Source organism: Hyperolius riggenbachi, chromosome 7, assembly GCF_040937935.1.
Source record: "Hyperolius riggenbachi isolate aHypRig1 chromosome 7, aHypRig1.pri, whole genome shotgun sequence".
Taxonomy (NCBI): Eukaryota; Metazoa; Chordata; class Amphibia; order Anura; family Hyperoliidae; genus Hyperolius; species Hyperolius riggenbachi.
Window position 1 is genome coordinate 149,459,883 of NC_090652.1, and position 18,212 is coordinate 149,478,094.

General features: G+C 45.1%; 1 protein-coding gene across 1 annotated transcript in view; it reads left to right on the forward strand.

Moving 5' to 3' along the window:
• The first annotated feature begins 364 nt into the window (after nucleotides 1-364).
• ARL6IP1 (ADP ribosylation factor like GTPase 6 interacting protein 1) overlaps nucleotides 365-18,212 on the forward strand; it is a 49,367-nt gene continuing 31,519 nt past the window's right edge. Inside the window, exon 1 of the mRNA XM_068246855.1 lies at nucleotides 365-508. Coding sequence (XP_068102956.1) covers nucleotides 473-508 — 36 coding nt within the window. The 5' untranslated portion in view covers nucleotides 365-472. The remainder of the gene's footprint in view (nucleotides 509-18,212) is intronic.

Here is an 18,212-nt window from a genome sequence, read left to right on the forward strand (position 1 = left end):
ACCTTTGTCAGGACAGAAGATGGAGGGGTCATGAAATCAGAGTGCAAAAAGAGGGAAATTCAATACAGTTAGGTTTTAAATTCCTATTGGAAGGAACAAAGAGCTGCTACTGTATTATTTTATTTTGCCTTTCAAATTTCAAATAATTGCAGTCTGATGAGACTACCTCTCCCCCTCGTCTGCTGCCACTTGTTTATACTAGCAGTGGGACAGCCAATCGCGATCCGACTTTTTTTTTGCGATTCAAATCTGAACTAGTATCGTGTTATTGGGCAGCGAGCGCTTATTGGCTGTCATGGCGACGTTTGCGCTTGAGTGAGCCAATCCCCGCACGCATGCGCCCAGGTTCCCTGTCAGGCCTGGTGTCGCAGAGCATGCTGGGAGTCGCTATATAAGTACAGCTTGGTGAACACTGCAGGCATTGGCGTGTGATAGATCGTTAGGGGAGCTTGTTGGGTGAGGCGGAGGTACAATGGCGGACGGAGATAACAGGAGCAGCAACCAGCTGGTGAGCAGAGCGTGGATGTGAGCGGGGGGGGGGGGGGGCAGCTGCAAGTGTGAGGTGACAGAACAGGCTGTGATATTCCGGCCTCTCATCGTTTGTGGAGAGGAGTATTCTAGTAGCTGCTGCGCTGACGTACCGAATACTCTCTCTGCATATGTCCAGCTGTAATGTGATGCTGCCGGGTGCAATTCTGCACTTCCCTTACATACATATCATTACCGAGAGCTTCTGGCAGAGCTCCAGTTATTGCACAGCCGACATAAAGCTGAGCTAATCAGCATTTGGCGCATGACGATAGAGATCCTAGGCCTTCTGTGCGAATCACCTGCCGCAGCACTGAGGCTCTTCTAAGCCCTCCCAGGTGTGGCATCGCCTGCAGCACCACTGGGACCCTCCCAGCTGTAGCATCACCTACAGCAGCACTGGGGTTCTTCTAAGCGCTTCCAGGTGTGTCATCGCCTACAGCACCACTGCCCTCCTCCCTCCCCAGTAATGGCATCACCCGCAGTAGCACCGGGGCCCTCCCAGCTGTAGCATCACCTGCAGCAGCACTGGGGTTCTTCTGTGGCATCTCCTGTAGCAGCACTGGGGTTCTTCTAAGCCCTCCCAGGTGTGGCATGTCTGCAGCAGCACTAGGGTTCTTCTAAGCGCTCACAGATTTTGATAGCGCCTGCAGCAGCACTGGGGTTCTAAGCCCTCCCAGGTGTTGCATTGCTTGCTGCAGGACTGGTCCTTCCAGCTGTGGCATGGGTTGCCGCAGCACTGGGCCCTTCCAGCTGTGGCATGGCTTGCCGCAGCACTGGGCCCTTCCAGCTGTGGCATAGCTTGCCGCAGCACTGGGCCCTTCCAGCTGTGGCATGGCTTGCCGCAGCACTGGGCCCTTCCAGCCGTGGCATGGCTTGCCGCAGCACTGGGCCCTTCCAGCCGTGGCATGGCTTGCCGCAGCACTGGGCCCTTCCAGCCGTGGCATGGCTTGCCGCAGCACTGGGCCCTTCCAGCCGTGGCATGGCTTGCCGCAGCACTGGGCCCTTCCAGCCGTGGCATGGCTTGTCGCAGCACTGGGCCCTTCCAGCCGGGGCATCGCCTGCCGCAGGGCCGGGTCCCTACCAGCCGAGGCATCGCCTGCCGCAGGGCCGGGTCCCTACCAGCCGGGGCATCGCCTGCCGCAGGGCCGGGTCCCTACCAGCCGGGGCATCGCCTGCCGCAGGGCCAGGTCCCTACCAGCCGGGGCATCGCCTGCCGCAGGGCCGGGTCCCTACCAGCCGGGACATCGCCTGCCGCAGGGCCGGGTCCCTACCAGCCGGGGCATCGCCTGCCGCAGGGCCGGGTCCCTGCACCAGAGTCTTATGCACTAATAACTTTAGCATTGTCTACTGCAGTGCTAAAGTCCTGTAATGGTTATAGGCTGTTATGCTGTCCCAGCATTGCCTGGAGTAGCACTGGGTTGCTGTGCCTTCTGAGTGGTGGAATTTCCTGCAGCAGAACTGGAATCCATGTGAAAAGTATCAAATTATGTGTCTGTGAAGGTGCAAAGGTTAAGTTACGATAAAGGTAGCTGTAAAGATCTATCTTCAGATCGGAGGCTAGCAAGTACCTGTCTTGCTTGACTGTAAAGCAATTTTTTGCATTAATGGTCACCTGTTAGACAGCATGAACTATTTGTTCTTCAAATGGTCAGTTGACCTGAAATGATTGACTATGAATACCTTTACGCCAGGCAGTGATTGGTACTTAGGTGCCAAGAAACATCTAGCAGTATTGAGGTTTTGGAGAATATCCCAGATACCTTGTGCCAGGTCAAAACCAGTATGCCACTTTGCCTACTTGACAAAGGATGACATGCTTTGTGGTACATTGTGTATTATGTGCACTACAGTTGAATTCATAAACTTCCTGGTGTGTATTATATTGCTTTATCAAAGGTAACTGCTGCCTTTCTGCTAGCTCTCTGGTTGTAGTGCTTACTGCATATTTTAGGTTTCATTTTCATTTTTTTGCGTCTGTAATCAATGTTTTTGGGGACTTTTTGGCTATGAGGTTTCAATGGCAGCTTAGACGCTTCTGCAAAAAATGGCCTAATAAACTTGCCTTAGAGCAGTGAGTAGCAGTGATAGGATATTTAAAGCAAATCTGAACTTAAACTAAAGATTAACAGTTTTATGTAAATGGTCCCTAAATCAAAATTAGTTCCCAGAATTCCATAGCCTTAAAGAGATTTTCCCAGAACGTCATTTCGGACAGCACCCCTGGATGAGACTTGTCTCCCTCCCCACTGTGGACAGGAAACTGTTAAAAGAAGAATTTGCATAAGCAATAGGCAGCCACATATAAGATACTACACCTGCCACAGTACCTCAGTTTAGTTTCCTGTCCCGGACGGGATGCATGGGAGAGGTCTCCAGGAGTGCCATCCATGTCAGGCGGCAGGGGCAGCGGTTTCCAGGGCTCCAAGCAGCACTGTTCAGTGAACAGTCGGAGCCCTGCAGCGTGGAGGAGGCTTCTCCATCGGAGGCAGCAACTTTATGCGCGCAGGTGCGTGCATTGGAGAGAGTTCACTTCCAGTTGAACCGGAGGTAGTCACGCGCTGGCGTCCCGCGTGATCTGAAGTCTGAGCCGGGCGGCAGGGGCTGCGGCGGTGATTAGGAATCGGCATACAGCTGATTCCTTAAGGTAAGAAGCTGATTAAGCATATGCTTAGCCGGCAGGGGCCGCATGCATAATTGGATCAGCTGCATCAAATCAGCAGCACAGGTATAAGTTTGTAGAGTCCATGATGCACTCTGGTTTGTGGCTGGGATCATGGAGGACGCCTCTGGGTCAGCTCCTGCACAATCTGCTGAATCTGCCCAGGATCCCTCTCTGGCAAGTAGATGTGATTATGTTTCTTCTGCTTGGCTGGATGTATGTTATGTATAGAGGGATTTGTCTAATGGCTGGCTATCGTTTATTATGTTTTATACCCCAAAAGACATAAGACTGAGAAGGTTGAAAAGTCTGAAAAATCTTCTACTCAGTCCAGTCAGCATGGATTGGCAACTCTGAATGGAAATTGTGCCAGTATTGTACAGAGAAGGCCCACAGCAATAGGAAATTAAAGATTCTGCTATTGCTTCTACCGCCTCAGCTGCTTCAGATGGGCCTGGGACTAGTACTGCTATGGCTTATCTACCTGTTATAGCTAATCCATCATCTCCTATGTTGTCTGCACCTCTAACTATGCCTCCTGCTTCCAAGAGACATAGGCCTCTATTTATTGAGCATTCCTGCATGCGGTAATGCTCAAAACAGCTGACTTTACCCACCATTTAGTAAAGTGTGCATTCATAAAACCTGTGTCCGCATGAAAATCTATAATTCCTGAGCAGGTGCGGGAAATTAACAACTTGTGCGGAGATTATCACAACACAGGTCACTGAAGGTTAATTCATAAAAATTAAAGCAGGCAAATGTGAGCAGAGAAACCCTGGCTGTTTAGAGAAGGCGATAAGCCAGCCATAACAGGCAAGCTAATGGAGAGACAGACCTCCCAGGCAGCTGCAGTGAGAGCAGAACAAACTGCATCCCAGAATACCCAGGCTGTGTTTTTAACCCCTTGGGTACCTGTTTTCAGATAAATTTCACATTAGAAAGCCTGCATGTGTAACATTCTTGAAGTTCTTCTAAGCTGCAGCAATTAAATAGATTGTTTAAAAGAACTAGACAGATTCAGGGCAAGGAGAGGCAATTTAAACAAAAATGCACATGTAAAGGAATGCTGGGGCTGCCTCCTTTATAGTAACTCTCTCTGCACAGAGAAAATGTATCAAACTAGGAGGAAGATTTGAGTAAAACTGACTAAGGGCCTTTTTTTCATTACTCTGCGAGTTACGATTTGATTCTGATCACGAGGTACGTTAAACCAATGGAAACTGCAGCAGCAATTTCCATTAGTGCAATCTGATTGCGATGCGATTTGGACAAAGCACAATCGTCATCCTCCTGCATTGTATGCAATTGAGCTGTACTATAAGTATAGTAGCGCAATCGCATAGTGGAAATTGAAGTGCGATTGGGATCGCAAATGCGGTTGCGATCGCATTTCATAGTGGAAAAGAGCCCTAACCGCAATGTTTTTTTCCTGAATTAATGAAAGACTTACTAATAGGTATTAAGTCTGAGCAGAAATCTTTGACACCTTTGGATCAAATGTATGAGAGTTTGGCGGATCCTCATTCTCGCCTTATTCCAGTCCATTCTACTCTTAAGATTAGGATTAAGGAGTGGGATAATCTAGGAAAAGTTTTTTTTTTTGGCCCAGATCATTATCTAAATGTTGTTTTTTCTCCTGAAGATCAGGGTTTTGGGGAACCCCGCCTAAATTAGATTCATATTTTTCAAGGGTATCAAACAAAACTGACCTACTTTTTTTTGAGGATTTCTGGGAAATTTTGAATGATTTCCCTAAAGTTTGGAATGCTTCCAATTATCTAGTGGACGCTTCAGATGATACGGTTAAACTTATGGCCAGAACTACGGCATTAGTTAATTCAGCCAGAAGAGGTGTATGGGTAAAAACTTGGAATGATGACAATTCTTCAAAATCAAGTTATGTGGTGTACCTTGTGAAGGGGGTCTGCTGTTTGAGTCAGTTAGACAACCCTCTAAACAGAACGGCAGACACACATTAAAAAAAAAAAAAAAAAAGTATTCCTGTTAAAGGAATTCTATCGATTCACATATTTTCAATTGACACAGGAATTGTTGGGAAGTGTTGCTAAGTACTGGTGTATACATTTTAGTAGCAACCTCTTTGTTTACTGTTATCAAAATGCTTTCAAACTTTACTGACAAAACTGACTCTGAGCCATGAGGAAAGGGGAAATTCCCCTCACACTTGATCAGATAACTCTGTGTAACTGTGTGTGACAGAGAGAACAGCTGCAGCTTCTGTGTCCTGTTTCGGACTGAAGTGTCTGTAGAGAGCAGAGGAAATGTAACTAATTGTTACAGCTTTTCATACTGTTTTTTGCTTTCAGAGTTTGTTTGATATTTGCTTTCTGTAGTCCGATATGCAACTCTGGCTGTGCATTGAAGTAGACACCCCTTCTGCAATTGATTTGTCCCAATATAGCTAATCCTACCCTCAGTAAATTACAGCTTTTGCCTCTGATATTTAACATGAAAGGTAGGAAAATGTTTACACAGCAACTTAGACATTATTTGTACATTGTCATTTTAGAACACTTGGGTATCGATAGTATTCCTTTAAGAAAGGACCTTTTCAAAGTAAACGGTCCTTTCGTCCCTCCTTCTAAGAATAAGTCAGATCCCTAGTCCTCTAAGGGCAGGAGATGGGCTCTCTAGAAGTCACAGAAGCCTAAGGGCCTGTTCAAACTGCACACGTTTCCAGCTGCGTTTTGGAAACGCGTGCAGAAGGCCAACACGCACGACATCAGACAGTGCACAGAGTGCACTGTCTGATGTTCACACTGCATGCGTTCCGGACCTGTGCGGTCCGGGAACGCATGCTGCACGCAGATTTAGCAAAAACGCGCGGCTGTCCCATTCACTTTTCAGTGATGGGATCAGCCACGCAACGCATGCAAACACGGATGGCGTGCGTTCGTACGCGTTGCGTTCCGCATGCGTGGCCGTCCGCGTTTGTAATGTGAACCGGCCCTAAGTCCAACTTCACTTTTACCAAGAAGTCAGATAAGCAATGACGCTAGTATTCCAGTGAGATGGAGAATTGCAAATTTCAAAACATGGCAACTACAGTGCACAAAATATTGGTTATTTAGGCTTCTTTCACAGTGGGACGTTACGGGCGCAGGTTAGAGCAGCTTGTAACGCAGCCCAGCTCACAGTAATGACAAATCAATGGGCTGTTCACAGTGCCCACGTTGTGTTACACTCTAACGCTGGACGTTTAAAGAAAGTGCATCATGCTGTGCGTTATACACGGTTTTAGCCGCATTAGACTGTTTGCATATGCTCAATAATGTGTGTTTTTTTGTTTTTTCTTGCAGGAGAGGAGGGGAGAGTCCGCTGTTGTGGCCAGCCACATGACTAATTAATATGCACTGCAGTGTAACTTCCTGGAGCGGCCGCTTATTGGCTGGCAGGACCACGTGATGCGGAGTTTTCCGATCACGTGCTCTCAAGTCTTTTGCCGCATGCGCCGTTTTCGTCCGATAGTATGCGTCAAAAAGTACGCATCACAGACCCATCAGGAGACGCATAACGTGGCTCTAAATAGCATCCAACTTCAAAGCTCACATGCGTTGCGTTGGGGGCACGTTATGTGACCTTAGCGTCGCATCTAACGCAACGTCTTAGTGGGAAAGAGCCCTTAAGGTGTTTTTTTTTTTGGAGGGATACAGAATAGAGTTCAGCCAGCCTCCTTTTAAGAGCTTTTGCATTACTCCCCGCTTGCAGGACCAAATAAAGTTTTCAGCCCTACAATCGAAAGTCCTTTCCCTGTTTAGAAAAAAAAAAGGGTAATTCGAGAAGTACCGAAATGTCAGAGGACAGGGATTCTATTGCCCTGTGTTTTTTCTAGTAAAGGAGCTACAGGGAAATTATCAGTTCATACTAAATTTAAAGAGTCTAAACCAGAAGGTAAAATACAGAAAATTCAGGATGGATTTGATCTATTATTCATCTCTTACAGAAGGACGATTTCCTAGCCTTTCTAGACTGAAAAGATGCGTATCTTCAAATACCGATACATCTGTCTTCTCAATAATACTTAAGGTTTGCCATCCAGATGGAGGAAGAGGTAAGAATGTATCAGTTTAATGCTTTGCCCTTCGGATTATCCTCAGCTCCAGGGTTGTTTATGAAGGTAATGTCTGGGGTTCTGGCTACACTTAGACAGAGAAAGGTTAACATTTTGGGTTACCTTGATTTTCTGTTTTGGGGGACATCTCCCAATTCGGTAAGAGATCAGATTGTTACGACAGTAGTCTTACTACAAGATCTAGGTTGGATCATTAATTGGGAGAAATCTTCCTTAATTAAATCCTACACAGATTACGGTATACATTTGTTTGGGCTATTTCATTAGCATATCAGACACAGGGGGAGCAATTCAATTCTATCATGGCTCATTCCACAAGAGGAATTTCGACTTCTTGGGCAGAGAGGGCAGGGGCCTCTATAGATCAGATTTGCAGAGCTGCGACCTGGTCAAGTCACAATACGTTTGTAAAGCACTATTGCCTTAATGTATCTGTCTCTGCAGGTTTATCCTTCAGAAGGAAAGTTTTGCAAGCTGTGGTCCCACCCTAAGGTTTTAACTCTTGTATATCGTCTCATCCAGGGGTGCTGTCCGAAATGACGTTCTGGGAAAGACCACTTTACTTACGGTAAAGTCTTTTCCAGTAGTCATGAGGACAGCACCCCTGCAACCCGCCCTTATTTGGGTAGGAAAGAGAAATAAGTTTGTGTAAGCATCATTAAATGTCCGTGTCATCTTTTTATTAACTGAGGTACTGTGGCAGGTGTAGTATCTTATATGTGGCTGCCTATTGCTTATGCAAATTCTTCTTTTAACAGTTTCCTGTCCACAGTGGGGAGGGAGACAAGTCTCATCCAGGGGTGCTGTCCTCATGACTACTGGAAAAGACTTTACCGTAAGTAAAGTGGTCTTTTTTTTTTTTTAATGAAACAGGTGCACAGTTCCCTTTTTTAAAGAGGAGCTGTTAGGTATAAGGTCTCGGAGAAAATAAACACATATATCAGTAGCTAAATATAGGCTGTACTTACATTACATATGCATTTCACTGTCCACGATTGGATTTCACAGAATTTTTATATAGTATATGCAGAGAATGATGCTCCTGACAGCTCATGGCAGGTTCCATGTTTGTCTGTCTCCTATGAAGCCAAATGTGTCGTCATGTCCTCCCTGCTTCCTGATCACAGAAAAGCTCGTACTGAATAACACTAGTGTGCAGTGAATATTAATTAGCCATGTGGCTAGGAACAATAGCGGACTCCTGCAGTGTACTCTGCCAGGAGATTTATCAGTGCTGTGCGCTGGACTGAGTTACATGCTATTGTTACTTGGCCCTGTAACGTCTCATTAGCAGCCGAGGGGAGAGCCCCAGAATGCTTTGCAGTATGGTATGCGGCTTGCGTCTTCTTAAGAGCTTGGGAATAACAGCTTTGCTGATAAGCACACATCAAATGTAAGAGAGATTTTTATCTTCAGTAATGCCTTTTTGGCTTCCTTCTAAACTGTTTAACACAGGAGAATAGAGGTTTAAATTAGCTTTTGTAGCCTGACAGTTACTCTTTAAACTTTTCACACGTTAGGTGGTTATTGACCAGTAGGGGGCCATCTGCCCTGAATCTGGTGTTTTCCAGCCGACAATGTGATCTATTCACAATTGTGTAAGTGTGCTTGTATATGCACCCTTAAAGGGATCCATAAGCCTAAGCAAAAAAAAAAAAAAAATCAGTTTTACTCACCTGAGGCTTCTACCATTCCCCTGCAGCTGTCCCGTGCCCTCGCGGTCACGATTGGATCCTCCTGTCCCCCGCCGCCAGCTACTGTCATTTTCAGCGGACAGGCTTACTTCGCAGGCCTGGCCACGCGTCTCCTTCTATGCGTTCCCGTCATAGCGCCCTGTGCACGTCGCTATTGTGGACGGGAACGTGTAGAAGGCTACGCATGGCCAGGTTTGTCTGGCCTGTGGGCGAAGTGAAAGTAGCTGGCAGTGGGGGACAGGAGGATCCGATCGTAACTGCGAGGGCACAGGACAGCTGCAGGGGGCTAGTAGAAGCCCCAGGTGAGTAAAACTTTTTGTTTTGTTTTTTTCCTAGGCTTAAAGAGACTCTGAATTCTATTAACCCTCCTGGCGGTTTGCTAAAAATCCGCCAGGGGGCAGCAAATCTGTTTAAGAAAAAAAAAATTTCTTTTTCATGTAGCGAGACATGGTCTCGCTACATGATCCCCGCTGCTCAGCGGCATCCCCCCAGCCCCAAAGAACCGGATCTCCTGGAGAGCTTCCCCTGTCGCCACGGCGACGGGCGGGATGACTTAATTGACGTCAAAGGGGACTCCGATCCACCCCACAGCGCTGCCTGGCACTGATTGGCGATGAATAGCGGCGGATCGGCGGGTAGCGGCGGTGATCGCATTGCACACGCAGCTAGCAAAGTGCTAGCTGCGTGTAGCAAAAAAAAATGCAAATCGGCCCAGCGGGGCCTGAGCTGTGCCTTCCGGCGGCATAGCCCATGCTCAGCACGGGCTTACCGCCAGGGAGGTTAAAAAAATCATCTTTTTATTATAAAATCCTCTAACATTACTGCCCTAACTAAAATGCTGCATCACCGCAGCTGTAATCTAACTAAATCCCCCCAACTCCCTGGGGGGCAATCCTGGGAGCGCTTCCGTGAGAGGCAGAGCTTTCAGCTGCAGCTCTGCCTCTCAGCGCGTCTCCGCCCGCCCCTCTCAGTGAAGGAAGACAGAGGGGCGGGCGGAGACGCGCTGAGAGGCAGAGCTGCAGCTCCCCCGCCTCCTGCATAGCTCCTGCCCCCGCCCGCGTCTCTTCCCTCCAATCAGCGGGGAGGGAAGGGACGTGGGTGGGGACCGGAGCTATGCAGGAGGCGGGGAAGGGGCGAGACTGACAGTACATAGGTAAATACAGCCCGCTGCGACGCGCTGCATGTCGACAGCGCGGCTGTGATTTATGGGGGACACTTGTGTGTTTTTGTTTTTTTTGTGGGTAGTTAACACACACACACACACACACACACACACACACACACACACACACACACACACACACACACACACACACACACACACACACACACACGTGTGCTGCACATTCCTGCTGTAAAAATCTTCCCTGTGGAGTCTGTAAATTGTCACTAATGTGCAGGCTGGATTCTCAATCATGGTGACTCACTAAGGAGTGAAGTCATAGAACTAGTCTTCCTGAAAGCTGCTAATGGCACTGGCATCACCTAATAGCAGTGGCCTCACCTGATCGTTGGTGACATCACCCATGTGTGTATGACAGTAAGAGAACAGAGGCACTGTCTGATTAATTATAAACCTTTATTTGTATAGTACCCCAAGGATGCAACGCGTTTCGCACAGGGCTGTGGAGTCGGTCCAAAAATCCACCGACTCCGACTCCTCAGTTTAGGATTCCTCCGACTCCTCTAATTTGCATATTACAATTTTGTTGATTAAAAGTATGTAACATGAAATTCGTCTCTTAACTGCCAACGCTTAGGAATTTTACAAGACAACTGAAGTGAGAAGGATATGTAGACTACTATATTTATTCCCTTTAGACTAAAACTAGTCCTTGGTAAGAGTACTTGTAAAAGGTACAGACCGGAACAAAGAACATCTATCAGGCCCTAGGCAATGTAAGTGTGGGTGCATGTAAGAGTGATGTGCAGGTACTCTGCAGGGGAATGAGGAGATTCTTCCTCTATTACACATTCTTCATGCGCAATCTGAATAAGGTTTATGGGTGATAGACCACACCTCTGTGTTCAATGTGCACAACATTCTCAGTGGATTCCATGCAGCTCTGTGGAGAGTGCATACTGTATGTAGAGTATAGTACTACTGTGTAACAAAGTAAACCTGAGACAGATGAAATTAAAGTTTTATACATACCTGGGGCTTCCTCCAGCCGCCTTCAGGATAATCAGTCCCTCGCTGTCCTCCTCCGCCACCTGGATCTTCTGCTATGAGTCCAGGTACTTGAGCCAGCCGGGCGTAGTGCGCATGCACACACTCCGCCGCCAGGAGCATACTACACCTGTGCAGCACTATTGCGCAGGTGCAGAATGTTCCTGGCTGTGGGAGCGGCATACGGCCGGACAGCGCTGACTGGCTGAATTACCAGGACTCATAGCAGAAAATCCGGGTGGTGGAGGACAGCGAGGGACTGATTAGCCTGAAGGGTGCTGGAGGAAGCCCCAGGTATGTATAAAACTTTACTTTTTATCCGTCTCAGGTACCCTTTAATTTGTAGTCACCAAACCAAATTTTAACTACATATCAAATTATTTGATTTCATCAGCAAAGGGAGTGCATACATTTGCATAAATCAGCATCAATGCAGAATTATTTCCATCTCATTGACCATCTCTATTAGTGACACGGCTACACATCAGGCTTTATTCTTACAGCATAGATGTTATTTAGTATATATAAGAGATTCCTGTGTACACATCATATATACAGTCACAATCAGATATGTATATCTGACCTTAAAAATACGGGGACTGCTTTAATGAAGCAGCACAAGTAACTAATTTTGATTGGTTTATTTCATTTTTGTGGACTAAGCACAGCTATTACTGTATATATACTGTATATATACATTATTTTTAATGATTCTTATCTGAGAAATAGAACATTTTATCATATTTTCTATTTTAATTACAGTTACAAATTCATTAGGAGTCGGAGTCGGTGCATTTTTCCCGACTCCGACTCCAGGCACCCAAAATTGCACGACTCCGACTCCACAGCCCTGGTTTCGCAGGCACAGCCCGCTTCATCAGGCAATAAGATGGGAACAAACTGACGAGACAATGGACATTGCTATAATTTCTGCAGCATATAAAAATGTAACCTAAAAATAACATTATGTAAGGGTGAAACTCTCGGTGTGGTAGTAGATAATTCCAAAGCAGGGCTGTGGAGTCGGTACAAAAATCCTCCGACTCCTCTAATTTACATATTACAATCTTGTTGATTGAAAGTATGTAACATAAAATTCATCTCTTAACTGCCAACGCTTAGGAATTTTAAAAGACAACTGAAGTGAGGATATGTAGACATACATATGCCATATTTACTCCCTTTAGTCATAGACTAAAACTAGTCCTTGGTAAGAGTACTTGTAAAAGGTACAGACCGGAACAAAGAACATCTATCAGGCCCTAGGCAATGTAACTGTGGGTACATGTAAGAATGATGTGCAGGTACTCTGCAGGAGAATGAGGGGATTCTTCCTCTTACACATTCTTCATGCACAATCTGAACCAGGTTTATGGGCGATAGAGGATAGACAACACCTCTGTGTTCAATGTGCACAACATTCTCAGTGGATTCTCTGCAGCTCTGTGGGGAGGGCATATGTAGAGTATATAGTACTACTGAGCATAGTACTACTGAGTAACAAAGTAAACCTGAGACAGATGAAATTAAGTTTTATACATACCTGGGGCTTCCTCCAGCCCCCTTCAGGCTAATCAGTCCCTCGCTGTCCTCCTCCGCCACCTGGATCTTCTGCTATGAGTTCAGGTACTTGAGCCAGTCTTAGTTTGCATGCACACACTCCGCCGCCAGGAGCGTACTACACCTGCGCAGCACTATTGCGCAGGTGCAGAATGCTCCTGGCTGTAGCAGCGGCACGTGGCCGGACAGCGCTGACTGGCTGAATTACCGGGACTCATAGCAGAAGATCCAGGTGGCGGAGTAGGACAGCGAGAGACTGATTAGCCTGAAGGGGGCTGGAGGAAGCCCCAGGTATGTATAACACTTTTCTTTTTATCCATCTCAGGTACCCTTTAATTCGTAGTCCCCAAACCAAATTTTAACATATCAAATTATTTGATTTCGTGATCAAAGAGAGTGCATACATTTGCATAAACCAGCATCAGCGCAGAATTATTTCCATCTCATTGACCATCTCTATTAGTGACACAGCTACACATCAGGCTTTATACTTACAGCATAGATGTTGTTTAGTATCTACACAAGTACATAACAGATAATGAAACTTTGCTGAGCAATATCACGTATAGCGCCTCGGTAATGCAGTGAGGACGTTTAGTTCTTTAAATAAGACAATAGTAGTGGCAGGGGCTTTTTTTTTTTTTTTAAACTTCATTCAAACCCTCGAATGAGGGATTTTTAGGGTTTGTATCCAGTACATCTTGAGTTTTTTTTTTAAGGTGTTCAAATGCATTCGACCCTCTTGCATCTATTGAGTCAATTAGTGTGATTTTGAAAAATTGTGGGTTATTGCCGTGGTGGGTGCCAAAGTGTCGTGATACACTGTGAAGGGGAAATTTGCTGGTGATTCTTTTTTATGTTGTCCGATGCTGATGCGGACCAACTGGGTGGTTCTCCCTTCGTACTGGAGCCGGCATGGGCATGAAATAAGATAAATGATGTATTTTGACTCTCAGTTGATATGTTTTTTGATTGGATACTGGATATTGGTACTGGTTGATGTAAACGATGAACAGGTATTAATGAACTGGCAGGCTGTGCATTAATTTTTGTTGCAAGGAAAGCAACCTGTCTCCTGTGATTGTGTGATGGTCTTTGGGTCGATATTGGGTGTGCGTAGCTTGCTGGGCGCCAGAACGTTTCGAAGATTGGGTGCTCGCCTATAGGTAATTGATGGTACTCTAGGTAGTAGGGGCCGTAAGTAAGGGTCCTGCAGGAGAATGTCCCTCCTGTTTTTAAGGATATTGCGTGTGATTGTTGGGCATTAAAGCGGGTGATAAACCTAGGTGGGCCTGTCGTGTTGGTGGGAACGATGGATGTGAGGTTAGCCAGTTTGGCTCTATATTTCGCATTTTTGATAAGTGTTTGTTTTTTGTTTTTAGGATATTGGTGTTCTGTGAATTTTTTTTCTTTTTTCGGATTGGATATCAAATTGTAATGGATCTGAGCAGTTTCTGTGGATTCTTCTGTACTGACTGTAGGGAGTGTTGATGATACATGGGTGATGAAACTATTGAAGTGTATGTAATTGTTGGCATCTACCGGCTTAACCACTTGAGGACCTAGGGCTTTCTACCCCTTAAGGACCGGCCACTTTTTTTCCATTCAGACCACTGCAGCTTTCACGGTTTATTGCTCGCTCATACAACCTACCACCTAAATGAATTTTGGCTCCTTTTCTTGTCACTAATAAAGCTTTCTTTTGGTGCTATTTGATTGCTCCTGCGATTTTTACTTTTTATTATATTCATCAAAAAAGACATGAATTTTGGCAAAAAAATGATTTTTTTTAACTTTCTGTGCTGACATTTTTCAAATAAAGTAAAATTTCTGTATACATGCAGCGCGAAAAATGTGGACAAACATGTTTTTGATAAAAAAAAACCCCATTCAGTGTATATTTATTGGTTTGGGTAAAAGTTATAGCGTTTACAAACTATGGTGCAAAAAGTGAATTTTCTCATTTTCAAGCATCTATGACTTTTCTGACCCCCTGTCATGTTTCATGAGGGGCTAGAATTCCAGGATAGTATAAATACCCCCCAAATTACCCCATTTTGGAAAGAAGACATCCCAAAGTATTCACTGAGAGGCATAGTGAGTTCATAGAAGATATTATTTTTTGTCACAAGTAAGCGGAAAATGACACTTTGTGACAAAAAAAAAAAAAAAAAAAGTTTCCATTTCTTCCAACTTGCGACAAAAAAAAAATGAAATCTGCCACGGACTCACCATGCCCCTCTCTGAATACCTTGAAGTGTCTACCTTTCAAAATGGGGTTATTTGTGGGGTGTGTTTACTGTCCTGACATTTTGGGGGTGCTAAATTGTAAGCACCTCTGTAAAGCCTAAAGGTGCTCATTGGACTTTGGACCCCTTAGCGCAGTTAGGCTGCAAAAAAGTGCCACACATGTGGTATTGCCGTACTCAGTAGAAGTAGTATAATGTGTTTTGGGGTGTATTTTTACACATACCCATGCTGGGTGGGAGAAATATCTCTGTAAATGACAATTTTTTCATTTTTTTACACACAATTGTCCATTTACAGAGTTATTTCTCCCACCCAGCATGGGTATGTGTAAAAATGCACCCCAAAACACATTATACTACTTCTCCCGAGTACGGCAATACCACATGTGTGGCACTTTTTTGCACCCTACCTGCGCTAAAGGGCCCAAAGTCCAATGAGTACCTTTAGGATTTCACAGGTCATTTTGCGGAATTTGATTTCCAGACTACTCTTCATGGTTTAGGGCCCCTAAAATGCCAGGGCAGTATAGGAACCCCACAAATGACCCCATTTTAGAAAGAAGACACCCCAAGGTATTCAGTTAGGAGTATGGTGAGTTCATAGAAGATTTTATTTTTTTGTCACAAGTTAGCGGAAATTGATTTTAATTGTTTTTTTCCACAAAGTGTCATGTTCCGCTAACTTGTGACAAAAAATAAAATCTTCTATGAACTCACCATACTCCTAACGGAATACCTTGGGGTGTCTTCTTTCTAAAATGGGGTCATTTGTGGGGTTCCTATACTGCCCTGGCATTTTAGGGGCCCTAAACCGTGAGGAGTAGTCTTGTAACCAAATGTCGCAAAATGACCTGTGAAATCCTAAAGGTACTCATTGGACTTTGGGCCCTTTAGCGCAGTTAGGGTGCAAAAAAGTGCCACACATGTGGTATCGCCGTACTCGGGAGAAGTAGTATAATGTGTTTTGTGGTGTATTTTTACACATACCCATGCTGGGTGGGAGAAATAACTCTGTAAATGGACAATTGTGTGTAAAAAAATGAAAAAATTGTCATTTACAGAGATATTTCTCCCACCCAGCATGGGTATGTGTAAAAATACACCCCAAAACACATTATACTACTTCTCCCGAGTACGGCAATACCACATGTGTGGCACTTTTTTGCACCCTAACTGCGCTAAAGGGCCCAAAGTCCAATGAGTACCTTTAGGATTTCACAGGTCATTTTGCGGAATTTGATTTTCAGACTACTCCTCACGGTTTAGGGCCCCTAAAATGCCAGGGCAGTATAGGAACCCCACAAATGACCCCATTTTAGAAAGAAGACACCCCAAGGTATTCCGTTAGGAGTATGGTGAGTTCATAGAAGATTTTATTTTTTGTCACAAGTTAGCGGAACATGACACTTTGTGGAAAAAAACAATTAAAATCAATTTCCGCTAACTTGTGACAAAAAAATAAAATCTTCTATGAACTCACCATACTCCTAACTGAATACCTTGGGGTGTCTTCTTTCTAAAATGGGGTCATTTGTGGGGTTCCTATACTGCCCTGGCATTTTAGGGGCCCTAAACCATGAGGAGTAGTCTGGAAATCAAATTCCGCAAAATGACCTGTGAAATCCTAAAGGTACTCATTGGACTTTGGGCCCTTTAGCGCAGTTAGGGTGCAAAAAAGTGCCACACATGTGGTATTGCCGTACTCGGGAGAAGTAGTATAATGTGTTTTGGGGTGTATTTTTACACATACCCATGCTGGGTGGGAGAAATACCTCTGTAAATGACAATCTTTTGATTTTTTTACACACGATTGTCCATTTACAGAGTTATTTCTCCCACCCAGCATGGGTATGTGTAAAAATACACCCCAAAACACATTGTACTACTTCTCCCGAGTACGGCGATACCACATGTGTGGCACTTTTTTGCACCCTAACTGCGCGAAAGGGCCCAAAGTCCAATGAGTACCTTTAGGATTTCACAGGTCATTTTGCGGAATTTGATTTCCAGACTACTCCTCATTGTTTAGGGCCCCTAAAATGCCATGGCAGTATAGGAACCCCACAAATGACCCCATTTTAGAAAGAAGACACCCCAAGGTATTCCGTTAGGAGTATGGTGAGTTCATAGAAGATTTTATCTTTTTTTACAGTTTCTTTTCACGTTAGCACTAAAAACATTCACATGACAAAGGCCTCAGCTGTTAAAGACCCCAAATTTTGTTCTCTCGCTTGTCACGTTTAAAATGATACCCTACATGCATAATCAGATAAGTTTTTGGGCACAAAGCACAGCAGACTGTTAACCACAAGCAGCTGGCGATCGGTGTTAACACAGGTCACCAGCGGCTAACACAACGAGATTGTTAGTACCACATTCCAGCAGGCTGTGGGGTTAAGCCCCTCTGCCAACGTCAAGGCCAATCTCCTAGAGGGGTCCCTACACTACACTAACCATGGATGCGTGTCTTTAACTAGGCACGTCTAATAACGGCATACTTACTTGAGGTTGCTCGTGGGGGGCGTAAGCCAACTTCGTATGCACAATTGGCCAAATGTCCAACATTGGATAAGAAGACAAAGAGCAAACTTACTTCAGGTTGCCCGTAGGGGGAGTGAGCCAACCTCGTATCCACAATTGGACATACGTCTGATATTGAATTAAAAGCCTGAGGGGGTGGTCGTAATTTATGCTAGAGGTCAAAAGCTGGAAGATCATGAGAGTGTGATAAAAATGGGCCCAGTATAATCAAAATCTTAATAATGGACTGAGTGATAGATTTCAAAACATGGTTTAAGGCAAAGTCCTGGTTTGGAAGGACATTTTGGGCAGTAGTAACGGCTGTCCCTTCTGATTTTGTGTTTCATACACACCCTGCATTTTTTCTGTGGATACTGTCTTGATGGCGTAGCGGGGATTGGATCCAGAAAATGCTTGTCGCGAATTCTAATAATGTCTTCGGAGGCATGTGGGTCTGTTGTTACGGGAGTGTAGCCAGATTCATAAATCAGGGACAGGACAATCTGGTCCTGGAATTTGATAAACCTGACCCGGTTGTCTGCTTTATTAAACAGGACAAAGGCATTATGTAAGGCCATCTGCAGTAAATGAAACGCAAGTTTTTTGTACCAGGCCTTCCGTTTACGTTCCAGTAAGTAAGGGGCCAGCTTCTGATCCGCCAGGTCCACACCTCCCATGTACTTGTTATAGTTGGTGACTGCCACTGGTTTCACCACTACTTCCCTGCGGGACC